We start from the raw sequence: 16,379 nt of genomic DNA, 5'->3' as shown, positions 1-16,379 counted from the left end.
AAAAAGATAAGACAAAGCTACAGCCACAAACCTTTCAGAAATAGAGATATAAACCACAAGGAGACAGGAAACATAAGAAAACAAAATATACTTTATTAAAATTAAGCATGTTAGCACCTCAGTGTAACCTGGAGAAGTCAAACAGTCCAGCAGGTAACCAGTCCAGCAAGGCTGAATGGCTGAACATCCTGAAGTGCATCCCAATGGTAGAAAAAGTACCATGACTGTCACGACATGCACGTTCTCAACAAGCTCAGATGCACAACCACCCTCGTTTGCAAGGAGGGATGTTGTGCTGCCTACTGTCCTGATGGGAGCATCTAGAGCTGCTGGACCAATCACATATGTTAGATCCCATGGTGGAGCAGGTATCTGCTTGTCCTACAAAAAAGAAATTCCAAAAACAAACCCAAAACAACAAGCCGAACCAACCAAACGAAAAATCTGCCGCTAACTTGACTCGCAGAAAAATCAGTATAGCACAGAGCTGGAGAGCTACATATCAGATTGGAGAATAAATTAAACTGAAGTAATGGGAAGGACTTAGTACACAGATAGACATGTAGTATCTTTACAGATGACCATCCAACTTGGCACACACGTTAATAAAAAATGACCATGCATCACATAGCAGGCTGTGACAACCTGGAGCTGAACTGGCTTCAGGATCTACAGAGAAACCTCCGGCTACAAAACCCCACCGTGCACTTTTGTTCGGTTGTATACAGTGTTGAAGCTGACGGTTGTAAAGCTACATTAGCCAGTGTTACAAAGATTACATAATTTCAAACTAAAGATACTTTTTACATTTAGAAAATACCTCTATAAAATTTAGTAAAAGTGACATCCCAATCTACTGAGTACAATGCATTCTGGTTCCAGAAGGATCTCACAGACCCAGGGAACACCTGGGAATTCTTCCCTCTAAGGTGAATATGGGCACACTGTGGTGAAGTGCCTTTTGCTCTCAAAAGTGCCTTTTGTTCTCAACATCCATCGTCATTGCCCATTGCCACAGGGCCGTGCTGAGCACCAGAAACTCCTCCTTCTCCTCCAAACTGCTGAGGGATCTGTTCCACCAGCCAGGCTGGATGTGCATAACCAAGCCAAACCCGTGGCTTTGCTACCTTCACTCCACCCTCTTTCCAGCCAACGCTGATTTGGTTTCCTGTTGCAGAAAGTGAAGGGACTGATGCTGGCTAGAAACAGAAACTACACAACCATTCCACATAGATTTGTTACAATACTCTTAAATCTTGGTTTAGAACACACAAGCAGGTTTTAGTATGGTCTTGCCTAATGTACAGATTATTAGTCATGCCAACTAGTTTAGGATTAGACAGGAGAGGTTTGCAACCACTGCAGGTAAAGTCACTTTTGTTTCATCCTGGTTCTGAACGAAAGCCAAGGATTAGAATTCCAATGCGTTACAAAGCCTCCATTTCATTAGAGGCAGTCTTAAGCCAATGAGATAAACTACAGCTGTTAAATGCCACCGTGCTCTTTGTACCAGACTGTAATCCTTACTGGTTTCAAGAGCATCGAGACATCTGTAACCAATACACACACGCTGCAGAGAAAGCAGAAACTACACGGTACAAGAACACTCTTTAATCTGGGGCTTCTGTCACACTAGGAACAGCAGTCTTTTACGGCATCAGTAATTTACTGAAGAAACACATCACCCTGAGAGGGTTTCTAAAGCTTTCCTCCACTGAGCGAGGCTGAACGCGACATCACCGACCATTCCTACGATGGGCACAGTGCCCACGGCAGTCGGACACGCCTTCTCCAGGGTAGTGTTGCTGTTACCTCACTTGACACAGAGCGAGTTTATTTGCTGAAAACTGATACCCTACGTCCACTTAGTGACGACTCGGGTCCCATCCACGCTACGAGCAGCGCGTTCTGACACCGCGCACAGCGGGTTCGATGGGCCCGGTGTGAGGTGACACCGGAGATAACGTCGGGGCGATAACGGGGCTGGGCACCGAGCTGATGCAGTCCAGGCAGGGGAATCCGATGGCGAGGCCTTGCCCAGCTGGGGGCTGCTGTGCTGTGGGCTGAGCCGGGTACTGAGGGGCCGCGGTCCATCCCATCTCTGCTCTTCCCGGCACCGCACCGAGGGCGGCGGAGGCTCCGGGATGGAGAGCCCCGCGTCGGGCCGGGCTCCGACAGCCCTCAGAGGCCATGGCGCTTGCGGGTGCCGGCGCTGGCAGCGTGGAGCAGCCGGTCCTTCTCGCGGATCTCCTCGCGGAGCTGGGCCTCGGCCAGGCGCAGGCGGCGGATGCTGCCCTTCATCTCCTTCATCTTCACCTCCAGCAGCGCGATGATGTCGCGCTGCTCGTTCAGCTTCCTCAGCAGCTCCTCCGACGTGGTGCCCGACGACAGCGAGTACGAGTGATCGGGGGGGCCGCCCTCCACCGGGTTCTCCTCCCCCGCCGCCGCCGCCGCCGGTACCGGCACCGGCAGCCGCACGGGGCTGGGCCCGATGGTGGCGGCGGCCCCGAGCTCCACCTGCACCGTCAGGTCGATGGGCTTCACGTCCTCGGCCGCGCCCCCTGCAGGGGCCTCGGCGGCGGCCGCGGGGCCCTGCGGGGCGGCGGCGGCGGCGGCGGCGGGGCGGGGGCGCCGGGCCCGCTGAGCCTTGCGCTCGTTGACGCCGCGCAGCGGGAAGATGGTGGGGACCCGCACCAGGTAGGACTTGCGGCCGCCCTGGAAGTGCTCGCTGCAGACGCGGTGGCCTGTGGTGGGCTGGAAGGTGCTGAAGCAGCCGCTGACGCCCGCCCGGGAGACGTTCTTGAGCCAGAGGCGCCGCAGCTCCTCGTCCTTGGGGAAGGTGTAGAAGTGCAGCGCCTTGTCGCGGTGCGAGTTGTTGTAGCAGCCCGGTACGCAGCAGGTGAAGCCCGGCATGGCCTCGCGGGGCGGGGGGACACCCGCGGCGAGCGGGGCGAGCGGCCCCGCCGAACTACAGCTCCCACAAGGCCCGCGCGGCCTCTCGCCGCCGCCGCCGCTGCCGCCCCGGAACTACGCGGACCACAATGCACCGCGCCACCGGCGGAACTACCCGCCCCACACTGCGCCGCGGCCCCTCCCGGCGCGCGCGCACATGTCTCGCGAGAGGCGGCGGGACGCGGGAGGTGCGCGGCCGTTACCGGGTCCGACATGGCCGACGGGCGGTCCCGGGCCAGGGCCGGCCTCAGGCGCAGCGGCCGCCACAACGCGCGAGCGACGGTACAGGTGCTCCGAGGCATCTGGGAGGGCGGACGGGAGGGAAAGAAGAAAAGAAAGAAGGGAGAAAAGGAGAGTCGCTGTTGGGATCGATCATCCCGTGGGACTCGCCCGGTGCCGCCCGCCCGCCCGCTCGCTCGCTCGGTCTCTCGCTCTGTCGCTCTCGGTTTGAGACAGAAACGAGGCCTCTGAGGCAGGAGCGGAGGCCGCTCCCTCGCCCTTGTTCGCCTTTAGTCATGGAAAATAGGCCGAAACCCCTGATTTAGGCGTTCGCCGAGTAGCTCGCGGCTCGGCGGGTTTAGGTCGCGGCTGTGCTCTGAGGCCACTCAGGATTTCGTCCACAGGAGGGTTTTATGCTGGAACCCACCTGGGTGACATCCCGAGCTGAATTGTCTGCCATGCGCGCGGGAAGTGCCACCATTGTCAAAAAGCCAACACACGCAATTTTTCTTTGGAATTTGTGAAAAGTTTCTTACCGGCTTGCTTAGCTTGTCATTAGAACGTGGGTGGGGGATGCTTTTGATGCTGGGGTCTTTAATAATGAAAATACTAGCTTTGAATTGCTTGTCTTGATTTCTCTCTAGACTGGACTAAGTGTAGACAGTAAGAGTAAGTCTGTCAGAAGCACTTTGTCGAAGCAGAGAGTGACTGTGTTCCCTGATCTCACAAATGGCACACCACGGCTTATGCTCAAGAGAGTCATGCAGAACCGTAAGTGTCTTTTTTTCAGAAGAATTGAGAACAGAAAATGTTTTTGTAGAGTTGAGAAAAAAAGAGGGTGTTCCTTGGTAGCCCATTATCCTTTCCCTGTTACACGGAATAGAAATCAGATTGTTGTGTGACTGATTTATGTAACAGAGGAGTCACTGCGGGCCACCTGAATACAACTATCTGAGAGACCAGGCCTTGCACTGGTGAAATCATAGCTTTGAAAATCCTCTTAAAAACCCTCTTCACTTGGTCTTCTTATCCTGATGCTGCCTTTGGCTTTAGGATCAGGTGTGAGTTATAGAGGTGCATTCTGGAGCAGTGCAGGGAACTCTAGTGCTGCCATCTGTCACTACTGGCTTTGTCACTACTAGCCTTCCCAGGAGTAGAACCCAAACAGTTTTCATCAGGTCTTTATTTTAACCTGTTAGTAATTGTTATTCACAGCCTGTAGTGTAGATGTGGCATCCTGCTGCGTTTTGGTGTTCTTGCTGTATTGAATTGTGGAAAGGAAATGTTCTGGTTTGTTGGCAGACCCCCAAGTTTCACCACTGGCACCTCGGATATCTAACGATGAAAACACACGAGAAGCTCAATCACAAGTCCCATCTAAAAGGGTTTCCAGCATGTAAGTAGGATTTTTTATAATTTACACTTTATTACATTGCCAGGTATAGCTGCAGTTCCTGTAGTGGGATTGGGGAGCAGGACTTCTCTACTTGTGTTTGAGTGATCAGAATTGCATCTTGTCCGGTGGGATTATCAGAAATGCCTCTCCAACTTGGTTTGTTTTGGTAGGGGGGAATTGCAGCTGCCAGATGTTGCTCCTGAGGCCACATCTATCACTGTATTCCACATGACAAAGAAGAGAAAGAAACTCAGCATTTCTGAATTTGAGAAAGCAGCAGAGAGACGACTTCCCCAGTACCAAGGTAAGGCTGCAGTCAAGAATACCTTGCTCAGTGCTGCATTTGCTGTCAGGTGATTCTCACCTGCTCAGCTCAGTTGTCAGGAGTGCCCAGATGGGCAGTTGTAGGTTTGGAATCCAGATTGCAATATCTCATGCAAAGGGGGTAATGGAGAAAGTAAAAGCCTCCATCCTATAAAATTTAAAATAAACCTTTTTAAAGCAAGTTCTAGGCCCTGACTGTATATATTTTCTTGACTACTTTTGCAACTTGGTGCTTTTTGAGTTTTGAAGTGTTTCCAGAGGAAGTAATCCCTGTCTTCTCAGTTCTAGAAAATTTAAAATACAAGCACCTGCATACTTTCCATTGCAGTTATATAAAATAATTAGAAAGTTCCTTATGAGCAGAACAGGTTTGAGTTCCAGTTTCATAAGAGCCTGTGGAATAGTTATCTGTGTTTCTAAAGCTCCAGATGTGTTTGGGTTAGGTTGCTGAAGGGTGGTTGTGACCAAGGTCTAACACCTTGTTATCGATGTGGTAAAACTAAAATTCTTAAATCTGCCATATGCCATGTTAAATTTTCGTTGAAATAACTATTTTCTTACCCTTTCAGAAATCGGTTATTAGATTTCTAATATGCAATTCTGAAATGTAGACAAGAAATAGAAAAGTGACCCCCTTATCCAATTTTGTTTGAAGCAAAGTATGATGCTTGAGGATTGTAGCATGACTGTCTCTCAAAAGAGGAAGATCCATTGGGATGTTCCTGTAGCCAGTTATGCAAAGGATAATTTATCAACTAATGTGTAATCAACTTTTTCTAGCTCAGTCACCGTTGGACAGCACAGTTATGACTCGGTGAGTTTAACCTGAAATGCCTTAACTTCTGGCTGTCCTAGGTATGATCACATCTGAAGGGGTGAAGAACAGTGCAGATACCTGGCTTCATGTTAAAGACCTGTGTTATTGTTAGCAATAACACAGTCATCTGCCCCTCTGCTGATGGAATTTGAAGGTGTTGCACCACACACCTTTTGATTTTCAGAAATTATGGCTCTGCACTGTATGCCTGAGTTGGTCTAGCTTGTATTACTACTATTACTCCTCTTTTTACTTGCCAGGATCATTCCTTTTTTCCTTTCATTCTCATGCTTCCAGCAGTAAATCAGTACACAATATACCTTAGAGTATTATCCCTGCCTATTAATAATTTATCACATCAATTGCACCTATGTAGTATTTTCTGGACTTTAAAAACCTTTTCGTGAACTTACTTTCTGGTGTTACTTGTGTACTTTGCAAACGACCCTGCCCAAAGTCAGAACGTTATTTCACCTTTATCACTGCAGCCTTTGCCTGGGGTGCCACACAAGATGCTTTTTGGGGCTGCATTCTGTACTTCTGTCTTTGAACTCTCTGAACCCCCTTTTTTATCGGGTTGCCTGGAGAGAGGACAGAAGGTCACGGCATTCTGCAGGGTGCAAAACACAGTGAGAAACATCTTTTCCTATGCTTTAGGTATTGCTGTCAGCTCTCGTCTTTAGACAGACACAGTGTGTTGGTAGCTGTACTTTGCTGAGAGTATTGATACTTAGTAGGTTCTTAAACTTGTTGAGAAGTCCTCTTACCACCCCATTGTCACCTAGAGTATGCCTTTACTCTCAAACATTTGTTTTCCCTCTTCTGTTTTGTTATTTAAGATTTTTTAAATTTCGACCCGTTTGTCAACTGTAGTGTTGCAGTGTCTCAGGGTGGCTTTAAAACAGTCTGCTTCCTGATCTCTGTGATACATATCTTGATGTTGAGTGATAGTATGAAAATAAAAAATTCATTTAAAGACTGACATATAATCTTCAAGGTTTTTTTGGGGAAATTTCTCCTAGTTCTGCGAAATGTGTCACTGTTAGTGCCATCATGTCTGTATTCTGAGGGTAAAAGTGGAGTGTGTGATTTTGACAATTTCTTCCCTCTTTTTACAGATCCCTTCGTGTGTCTCTGGGTTCCTTGCTGGCCCCAGACACCATTGAAAAGAGGGGCTTGATGCGGAGGCCAAAAATCCGCAAGGCTGTTGACATGCAAGAGTTTGAAGGCAGAGTGGAACAGAACATGCTGAAGAGTAAAGGTTACTTTTGTGTTGTTATTTCTCTTTTGGAAGGCAAGGCCTTTCATTAAAGGGGCTTTTAGAAGCATTTGTTGAAGCGTGATCTGTATTTTAGAATTTAAAATTTACTAACGCATTCACAGAAATAGAGTGAGATTTGGGAAGCAAGATTATAATGAGGTTCTGTCTTGGCAGTTCCTTTGACTCTGTGCACTTAAATATGTGCTTTGCCCAGTTTGATAATTTAAAGCACAGGAATTGTTAGGGATCATCTTCATCTGTGGGTACAGAGGTCTCTATTGGTTTGGTAGGCAGAATCGTGGGCACGGAAGTGGGGTCCTACAGTTTCAGTGTTTGATTGGTTGAGGAGGAGTAAAATTTGGTTGAATTACTTAAATCGTGAATTACACAAGTCCTGGTGGTAAAGTATGTCCCTAACCTTGAACAGTTTTTCACATAAAGTTTGTTCTAAAACTTTCTCAACAGGACAGAACTATCTTGTGGACTCACAATCTAGGATTCGGACAAGCATCCTGACAAGTGATGCAGAAATGATGATGAATAGCACGGAGCTCTTTGTTCAGTCCCAGCTGGATGAACAGAGCCAAAATAAATCTGCTCTTGAACCCCAGCTGTCAGATTTGAAAACTTCAGCACAGAGGAGCCTGATTTCTGATGCAGATCAAGAGGAAGCAAGGCTGGAAGGCCTGGTGTCTGGTGTGAGCACAAACAGCAGAAGGAGCCAAACATACTCCAAGAGCTCAAGCCTTGATCATGAGCGTGTTGACAGAATGACTCGTATATCTCCAGAACCTCTTGCAAAACAGCAAGAAGAAAAGCAAGATCGTTCCCATCAGAGTAAACCAGTGGCACAGATTTCTTTTTCTGAAGAAGAGGTGGCTTGCAGTGAGTACTGTGGTTTAAGGCTTAGGCTTAGCAGGTATTATCTGAACTCAAAGAGTGGTTGAGGTAGAAAGGGACCTCAAGGTTATTTTCTCCAGGCCCTCTGCTCTGGCAAGGCCACATAGAGCAGGTTGCCCAGGGCCCTGTGTAAGTGGTTCTTAGGAGTCTCCAAGGGTAATGACTGCAAACTCTTCCTCCTGTTCAGGTGGAGCCTCTCATGTTCCAGTCTGTGCCAGTTGCCTTTTCTCCTGGCACTGGGCATCAGTGGAAAGAGTCTGGCTCTGTCTACCTTGCACCCTACCTTCAGACACCTGTATATATTGTAAGGATCTCTCCCAAGCCTTCTCTTCTCTAGGCTGAACACTCCCAGCTCTCTCAGCCTTTCCTTCTAGGAGAGATGCTTCACTCCCCTCAGTCGTGGTGGGCCTTTGCTGGACTCTCCACTGTGTCCGTCTCTCCTTTGTACTGAGACCGCAGAAGTGGGCACTCTAAATTGTCACAAAAAATAAGGAGATAATATGTAGCACATGCAGATAGACTTGGAAGGAATCTCTAGAAGTTCCTAGTCCAGACCTTTGCTGTAGTATGGTCACTTATTTGTCACAGCCAACCTCTCCATTGTGCCCAGGGCCTTAAAAATCTTTGGACAGAGACAGTTGCCTCCCTGCTCACTCTGTACCAATGCTTTGCAATTCCTATTGCTTGCCAGTTTTTCCCTGGTACCTCTCCTTGGCATTCATTTCCTTGGCCTTGTCCTGGTTGTGTAAATGGGAACACGTTTTCCTCATACTGTTTGGACCATGTAAAAGTTGTTTTCAAAGGACAAGGGAAGGAATCAACAGAAAAATTTAATTGCTCAGAGGTGTTCCAGTGGCAGGCATTTTTAGGACAAAGGGATAGATAATGCAAAGTAGGGAGGATGTGGAATAGGGTACTGGATCGAATGAGAGGAAGATGAGAGGGAGAGAGCAGATCTTTAAGATGCTGGAGTTAGTAAGGCATTAATGTTAAAAGTTAAAGGTAACATAGTTCTGCTCTACAGGAGGCTGCTGGTGGTGTTCAGGGTCAACTGAAAAACAGTTGCAAGGATTTTTACAACTGGTTTCTAAGATTCAGTGCAAACTCCCTAAGCTGCCTGGAGTACACATGAGTGTTTCTTGTGTGTCTTCTTCTCCCTCAGTTGTTTTTATATACCAGGAAAGCTAAAAGAAAATTCAAAAAGCTGTCGGGAGACAAATTAATGATCTGTTCTAGGTGTTTATAGATGGAACTCCTCTCTGTCCTCCACAAGTTCAAGTAAATATTTGGGATCCCCAGTCACTCTAAATGTTTCCAGGATGTCTTTGAGAGAAGTTGTCTTCCATGTAATTGAAGACCTAGAAATAAGTGATTCAGAAGAAGAGATGATTAATACAGTGAATGGAGTGGAACAGGAAAAGATTTTCGGAGAGGGTAAGAAATACTTTCATTGTAGAAAGGGAATGGAGTACAATCTGATTTAAACAGAGTTTTTCAGGTGACTTTCAGAGTAAAAGAAGACTTAATTGTACAGTAGATGCTGGAAATAATTCAAGTCATAGCAGAGATACTTGGACATTTCCAGACAAGCTCTCTAAAAGCTGTCACTGAAAGTGGAATAAAGTTTTGGCAAAAACATAATAATATGTTTTGGCGGGTCTGTAATACTTCCCATAGGAAGGATGAAGAACTCTCTCTCGGCAAGGAAGGGATACATGTGGCTAATCTAAGCTAGTTCATATTTCATTTCACTTTAGGCCCTGTGTTGATGTAGGCAGCCCAATATTCTGATTAGTGGAATTGATAAAACTGATTTTTGCACCACCTTTGGGCACATTTATTTGTGTTCTTCACTTGGGCTTGGGGGTCCCAAGGCCTTGCCATACTTGTACATTTCAGTGTGAAAATTCCCAGTTGCTGGAGAGGATGGTAAAAGTGCAGTTTGACAGCTTTTGGTTCTGGACTCAGCCAAGATTTCCAAACCCTTCTTCAAGTGGCAGCATTGTGAGAGTGCCCAATTTTCTCAAAGTAATTACCTGTGTGGGTTTCTGCTTAATTTAGATACATGGTACCAGATATGTGGACTATATATGTGGCATAAAGGAAAAAGGAATATTTTAAGTAGTCAGTAGCTCCAGTTTTTAAACACAAGCAAGTCCTGTCTGTATATTTCTCATCCTGCCTGCCAGAGGCTTGTCCCAGATGGTTAAAACCACTCTAGGCTCTGCTCTCTATAGTGGAATATATCTCTTACAAAATTGTTTATGCAGAAGAATGGAGGAAATGAGGAGGAGAATCTGAACACAAACTCCAGGCATTGTTAGATTTAAAGGAAAAGGAATTGGTCTTTTACACAGTCACCAAAATTGAAAATGGCCATAGAGATGGCAGATCTGGAGGAGCTCTGCTTACTGTAAGTAAAATTCCATCATTGGGATCTGATGTGCCCCTATTTAGGTGGCTGTGGAATAAACACAGGAGAAGTTGGGCATTTCTCAGCTGTAAAAGGAACTACATCTGCTTTTCTTATTTAGACCTTATGGCTGAGTTTATTTATCACAAATAAATTCCAGTGGTGGTTAAACTATATGCTGGTGGTTGGTTGGGGTTTTTTTTGCATGTAAGATGTATGATAAAATTTCTTATTTTAGCTGCTGAACATGGTGCAAATGCTGGATATTCTGAACCTTTGGAGAAGAAACTGTCTGAAAAAGCAGGGTTGCAGATAACTGCAGCACAGGACAGCAGAGGTGAAACAGAAATGGCTCCTTCAGCAGGAGAGGAACTGGCAGAAGGCAGCATTGGAGCCCGTGGCTCTCCCCGAGCTGGTGAGGACACCTCTAATGCTGACAGCTCTCTGACTGGCATCAGTGCTGAGAGAGACTCTTTTGTTTACTTCCTTTGTTAACTTCCTTTGTTTTCTGGAATCTGGGCTTATTACTGGGGAAATATCAAACGAGTTTTGTAATTTTAAGCTGGAAGACTGCATTTTATTTAAAGGGAAACCAAAATTTTACTAGCAGTAGTGTTTAGAAATGTATAGTTACAGCAGATGTCTTTGTTTAAAATTTACTAGTGGAAGTTCCAGAATCAGGCAAAGGTATTTGTTTCAATGCTTTTTTTTTTTTTTTTTCCCTGTTTTGGAAATCTAGAACATGAGATTACCAGAGGCATTAGAGCTGAAAGTCTGGGCAGGCACTCTCATGCCTCTTACTCGTTTCATAAACCTGAGATGACTCCATTAAATGAAGCTGATGAACAAGAAGATGAGCTACAGGACCAGGCTGCCATGTTAGACCTGGATAGTTCACTGGAAGAGCCTGCTGAGGATGAAGCTGAACCCCCTGCAAGTCCTGGTAAGGAAGCTGCTCAGCATTTCTGTTAACGTTGTTTCTTCCTCACACTTGTTAAGAAGTGAAGTTAAAGAGAGTGCGGGTTAGACTTGGAGGAAACTGCAGTGGATTCATAGAGGAGGACAGGTGAGATGCTGATAACAGAAGCCTTGCCTGGAGGGAGTTATGAAAATCTACAAACAGGGAGAAGTTAATAGTCTGGCCCTTGTAATGTGATCCTGTAGCTCAGCTTGTCCCTTTGTTCAGTAGAATTTGCCAGTGACTGAGCAAGATGACAAGAGGTAGCTTGTAGACTTTGAAATTCTTTCTGGTTAAAAAGGCTGCAGCTTTGTGGCAGCCTGAGTTAATCCAGCTATCAGCCCCTGCAGCCTGGTCCTCAGTGTGTGTCCCTGCAGCCTGCCCAGCCAGCTGGGCCAGCACAGGGGCCAAGGGGAGTCACCAGCCTGTGTGGCAGGAGCTCTGGAGGGGGTGGCACTGCAGCAGCCAGCAGCTGTGCTGGCTCAGGGTGCTGTGGGGACACAGCCAGAGCACAGGCAGTGTGACCAGGACCAGGCATGTCCAGGGAAGCTGGCTGGGTTTCTGTCTGCTGTGGCAGCACAACCTGCTCCAGGAGTTCTGGAAAGAGGTTTCAGCTCCTCATGTAATTTCTTCCCAGAGGTTTCCATGAAGACTCCTGCGTTTGTCCGAGCTCCAGCCTCCAACCTCCTGCTGTCAACGCATGTTACAAAATCTGCTGCTCCCAGGTAAGCCTGAGCCACGTCCAGCAGTGGCCTGGCAGAAGTGGGGCTGGGGGCAGAGCAGAGCCCAGCTTTGCCAGCTGCTCTGGCAGCTGCCACAGGGAGTGAGCAGTGCTGAAGTCTCTGGTTCTTTCACTGCTGTAGCAGCTGAGTGAAGAGGGAATTGAGTGAATGTCATTGCTCTTCCAGAGCAGGTCTGATGCCTTAAGGCTTTTCAAAGAACGTTCTTGTAATGTTTTCTTGTGCTGAAGGTCAACATTTTTCCTAGGAGTTTTTCAATTGGTAAGCCACTCTGGAGCCATAGATTCCAGTATGGGATGCAGAGGCCCTTGCAGAAGAGGGGGAATTATGGATGGCAAGACACTGATCACATGGAATGACATACTTGTATTGACTGCAGAAGCCTAAAGCTGTGTGCAGTTGCTATGTGCTGACTAAAATGAAGCTCTCCTAGAGGCAGAAAGTGAACCTGTCCTCTGCAAATTAGTTAACACTTGCACCCTCTTGATTAGAAATTTGGTGGAGCTGTATGCTTCATCAGAGCCACTGGTGGGGAACAGGAGGAATTTTCTAGCCCGTGACTTTAAAGCAATAAACAAAAAGACAAAGTTCTTGTGCCCACGTACAGATGGAGTGGAGAGAGTCAAGTGATTCACACATCCTCTCTGGGAGTTTTGCATGTGTTAGCCTGAGGTTCCAGTTTTTTTCTGTTGTTTTCCAGTTATGTACTGAGTGAATCCATGGACTTCATTTAACTCTTCCATATTACAATTTTTCCTATTTTAAAATGGAGGACAATTGTAATTTCCTTTAGGACTTACAGTCTTGTTTAAGGGGGGGAACCCTGCAACCCACAGAAAAAGCCCCCATTGAAGTTCTTAATAGCATGGAAGGATTCCCTGCAGAGCAGCCTCCCCTGTCCACAAATGCAGAGGTGACCTGTGGTAACTCAGACTTTATGCTCTACTGGAAAGGGAATACTGCAGGAATGCTGTGGAAACTGCAGTCATGTATTGGAGAGAACTCCAGTTTGCTGACAGTGTGCTACATGAGCATTCTGAAATTAAGAGAACTTGAGCCTGGGTTGTTTCTCTCAAGGCCATGATGTCACATGAGCTGTTTGCAAACTGCCCTGTTTGGGCATGAGAGTTCTGAAGAATTGGAAGGGAGAAAGAACGAAGAGCTCAAGGTAGTTCTTGTCCCTTCCAGTTCAGCTTAGGGGTTCTCTGAAGTCAGCCTTGTGTTCTCTGCCTCTCCCTTGTTCATTCAATGTGTGAATTTTCAACTTCCCTCAAAGGTCTCCCCTGCAGCAGCTGCATCCCAAGGTAGTTCCAAAGAGATTGGGAACATCCCAGAAGGAACCACGTGTGCCTCAAGTACCGAGGAGTTTGATAAAGGAGATATTCAGACATTTTGCTAAAATGCCAATGACCAGAGATACATTCAAAATTGTTGAAAAATGGTACGTAGCAACAAACTGTTCTTTCCATTATTTTTAGTGTTGAGGGTTTTTTTTCTTTATTTTCCCTTCTGAAGTAATAAACCTGTTGGGAGTGCTGCTGACAACCTGACAGCCCTCTCTATTCATTTGGAAAGAGTCTTGGGAGTCCCGTTCTGCCTAAAAATGGGCAGAAATGTGCAAAGTGCTTTGGACTGCCATGTGGATACCTGATTAGTGCAGCCTTGCATTGGCATCTGGGTTTTGTCCCAGCAAATTGTAGCAGTCAGAGTCCTATCGTTATCAATTTCCATGGGCATGATGGCTCTGGACAGTGGTCATCCTGCTGGGCACAGTGATGGTGTGCAGTGTTCTATTGGAATCCAGGTTTCTCAGCTTTTTGAATCCTTTGACCTTGTTACCTTCACGAGTAAAATCTGTGTGTTGTTTGAGCAGTGTCACTGCAGCAGCCAATATCTGACCCTCAGTGCTGATTTTTCTGTCACTGGTGTCAGCCTCTGTTCCTGCATGTGTGGGAAGTTTGGGAAGGGTTCTGGTTATCAGACATGCAGCTGTTTCACAGCTGTCTTGGCAGTGAAGTTCCAGGGAGCCTGGGCTGAGAGTTGCTTCTCCCCCAACTTTCCCTGGCAGGCTGTGACCTGCACAACGAGCAGCTCTAGTGCAGCTTGCCCTGCAGAAATGGGTGAGTAGCTGGTGTTCACATGCTCCACAGTCTGATTTATTTTCCTCCCTCAGCTCTGAGAGATACTTCCAGCAGCTGAGCAATGATCTGGAAGCTTACACCCTCCATGCAGGGAGGAAGACAGTGGAGGCAGCTGACCTGGAAGTCCTCATGAGAAGGTAATGGAAGTGTTGTTACTAACCTGCAGTAGTGTTTGGTGGTGCTTTGATAGCCCAATAATTGTTGCCAGAATGTGCACCAGCAGTGTTTGAATAGTACCTGTGGGATCTGGTATTTATTCCGTGTGAGGCCACTTCTGTCCCAGGAGGCATCCCTGGACTTGGGTTGCACCACTCAGTGATGATGGAGGGGCAAAAGGAGGTAGTGAGGGGCTGTGAGTGCAAGGAGTCATCTCGTTGGAGGAGCCAGAAGGAGAGGGATTTGTGTAAGGGTGAAGCACTAATGTCTGGGAAATGTGTAGAAAAGTAGAGAAATGCTAAGAGAGAAGCTGAGCTGCACTGTTTGCATCCTGAAGTGAGCTCCTTGCTAAAGTCATCTGCAACTGATACTGCAACTTTCACATGTCCTGCTGTCTATTTTGGTGACTTGCTCTTCCAAACAAAATACACCTCTTCCTGCTGCTGCACAAACTGATACCTAGGATCCAAACTGACAGTTCCTCTCCAGAGCAGGAGAAGGATTCCCCAGCCTGGGAGGGCAGGGCTGGCCTCTTCTAACAGTGACATTCCTGGGCAGCAGCCTGGAAGAGCTGTTCTTAGAGCTGCCACACTGGTGTTCTGTCCTCTGCACACTTGCAGCTGCCCCATCTCCTGCCTGAATTTACTTTGTTCTGTGACCAAAACGCAAGGGATTTATTCTTGGCTTGGAAGCCCTCTGAAAAACTTGAGGCCTGAAGCAATCCACCAGTTTTCATTTGAAGTCATTACTTTGGGTTGTTTTTAATCTCCACTGGAAGAGTTTCAAATGTGATGTTGAAGTCACTTGCGGGATAGTACAGGGCACAGCTGATGACGCTTTTCATGTGTCACCAAGGCATTGCATGGGCCTCTTAGGTGAGCTGGTGCTGCTGCTTAAAAATAATAATCTGTTGCTGTCCTGATCCAGAGGATCAATTTCTCACTGACAGGTGTGTGCTGAGGTTGGTATGAACAGGCCAGGAGGCACGATGGGTTAGCTGTCCTGGTTTGAGAATTCTGTGTACTTGTTGTTTCACCTTTTTCTAGATGTCTTTATGCCTTTTTACTGCCTCATGAAGAGATCAGGAATTGTTGCTGGCTCATGCATAAGAACAGCATTTCTGTTCCTTCCACACAGAAAGTGTGAATAAATGTTGCACACTTTTTTTCTTTCTACAAAACTGGGAGATGCTGATTTTTTCAGGCCAGTCAGCTAAGTGGTGTACAGGAAAACTCCATGGCCTACACAGTTGGCAAATGCCAACCACCTCTAAGTTGTGACTGTAAAAAAATCTGGTACTGAGCTATTTCCTTCTGTTATATCATTCTGTGCACGTCTTCAAAGGGTAGAATTTATCCATGGTAGGTGGATTGTGAATTTAAAAAGCAACGAGTCTCTACTTTGGTCCTGATCAATATAGATGAATATCCCCACAATAAACAGTGAGAAGCTCTGTGGGGAACTGCTGTGCAGGAACCCTCTGGGTCTGTCTGCTCTGCTTTGTGGGCAATCCTGGCATTACACCATGCACAGGAGCTGAGAAGCTGCCTGCAAACACCAGTCTGGAGCTGTTTGTCACAAGCAGCCCGAGCATTTCAGCTCTTAAATGCAAAAACATCCTTGCAAGAGAACTTTGATATCAAATGGAAACACATTTCACTAACAACTCTTGTTTCTTCTGTGCTTTCTGTTCGGACAAAGGCAAGGGCTGGTGACAGACAAGATGCCACTGAACGTGCTGATAGAGCGTTACCTCCCTCTGGAGTACCGGAAGCTCCTGATTCCAGTTGCAGTGAGTGGAAATAAAGTGATCCCCAGGAAGTAAAGGTGCAGGGATGGCCCCTGCGGGTGGGAAGGTGGCCTGCTCCCAGGGGCTGGCTGGGGGTTGTTCCATGTCACTGCTCCAGGTGATGCTTTTCCACACATCACCAGTCAGGCAAGGACTGCTGGATGTTCTCCTGAGTGGAGGCAGGTTGTGTTGTGGCCACCAGAGCACCCTGCTGGGTCTCACCAGCCTTTATTACAGGTCATTTGACTATCCATATTTTTGTATGTTACCTTTGAATACTTGTACAGATCTGATAAATAAAACGTTATGTGTA

The 16,379-nt window shown here is 46.9% G+C and overlaps 2 protein-coding genes across 9 annotated transcripts; one reads left to right on the top strand and one right to left on the bottom strand.

The window, feature by feature from the left end:
* Positions 1 to 73: 73 nt before the first annotated feature.
* THAP11 (THAP domain containing 11) lies at positions 74 to 3,044 on the bottom strand. Its single transcript, XM_014889017.2, has one exon. It carries the CDS (start codon positions 2,911 to 2,913, stop codon positions 2,182 to 2,184), a length of 732 nt encoding a protein of 243 aa, XP_014744503.2. The 5' UTR covers positions 2,914 to 3,044; the 3' UTR covers positions 74 to 2,181.
* CENPT (centromere protein T) lies at positions 2,747 to 16,379 on the top strand. 8 transcript variants are annotated; one of them, XM_088172028.1, is made up of 14 exons: positions 2,747 to 2,888; positions 3,816 to 3,942; positions 4,474 to 4,567; positions 4,738 to 4,871; positions 5,672 to 5,705; positions 6,827 to 6,969; positions 7,435 to 7,854; positions 9,106 to 9,303; positions 10,521 to 10,697; positions 11,022 to 11,225; positions 11,878 to 11,965; positions 13,257 to 13,421; positions 14,154 to 14,258; positions 15,979 to 16,379. In XM_088172028.1, the coding sequence occupies exons 2-14, from the start codon at positions 3,918 to 3,920 to the stop codon at positions 16,100 to 16,102; spliced, it is 1,911 nt and encodes a 636-aa protein (XP_088028154.1). In that variant the 5' UTR covers positions 2,747 to 2,888; positions 3,816 to 3,917; the 3' UTR covers positions 16,103 to 16,379. The 8 variants fall into 8 exon arrangements, with proteins under 8 accessions (XP_088028154.1, XP_088028152.1, XP_088028149.1 ...); XM_088172026.1 differs by lacking the exon at positions 2,747 to 2,888 and adding an exon at positions 3,107 to 3,240 and having other exon boundaries at positions 6,827 to 6,963; XM_088172023.1 differs by lacking the exon at positions 2,747 to 2,888 and adding an exon at positions 3,107 to 3,240.

The sequence above is a fragment of the Sturnus vulgaris genome, chromosome 12 (genome assembly GCF_052056855.1).
Source record: "Sturnus vulgaris isolate bStuVul1 chromosome 12, bStuVul1.hap1, whole genome shotgun sequence".
In the NCBI taxonomy this organism is placed as follows: domain Eukaryota; kingdom Metazoa; phylum Chordata; class Aves; order Passeriformes; family Sturnidae; genus Sturnus; species Sturnus vulgaris.
Note: the sequence above shows the minus strand (reverse complement) of the source record. Positions and strands in the feature narration are given on the sequence as shown.

Coding starts and splice junctions, on each gene's coding strand:
- THAP11 (XM_014889017.2), bottom strand. CDS start 2,913: ATGCCGGGCTTCACCTGCTGCGTACCGGGCTGCTACAACAACTCGCAC.
- CENPT (XM_088172023.1), top strand. CDS start 3,166: ATGGCCGACGGGCGGTCCCGGGCCAGGGCCGGCCTCAGGCGCAGCGGC. Junction 5,706..6,826: donor GACAGCACAGTTATGACTCG/GTGAGTTTAACC, acceptor CTCTTTTTACAG/ATCCCTTCGTGTGTCTCTGG. Junction 13,422..14,153: donor TTCAAAATTGTTGAAAAATG/GTACGTAGCAAC, acceptor TTCCTCCCTCAG/CTCTGAGAGATACTTCCAGC.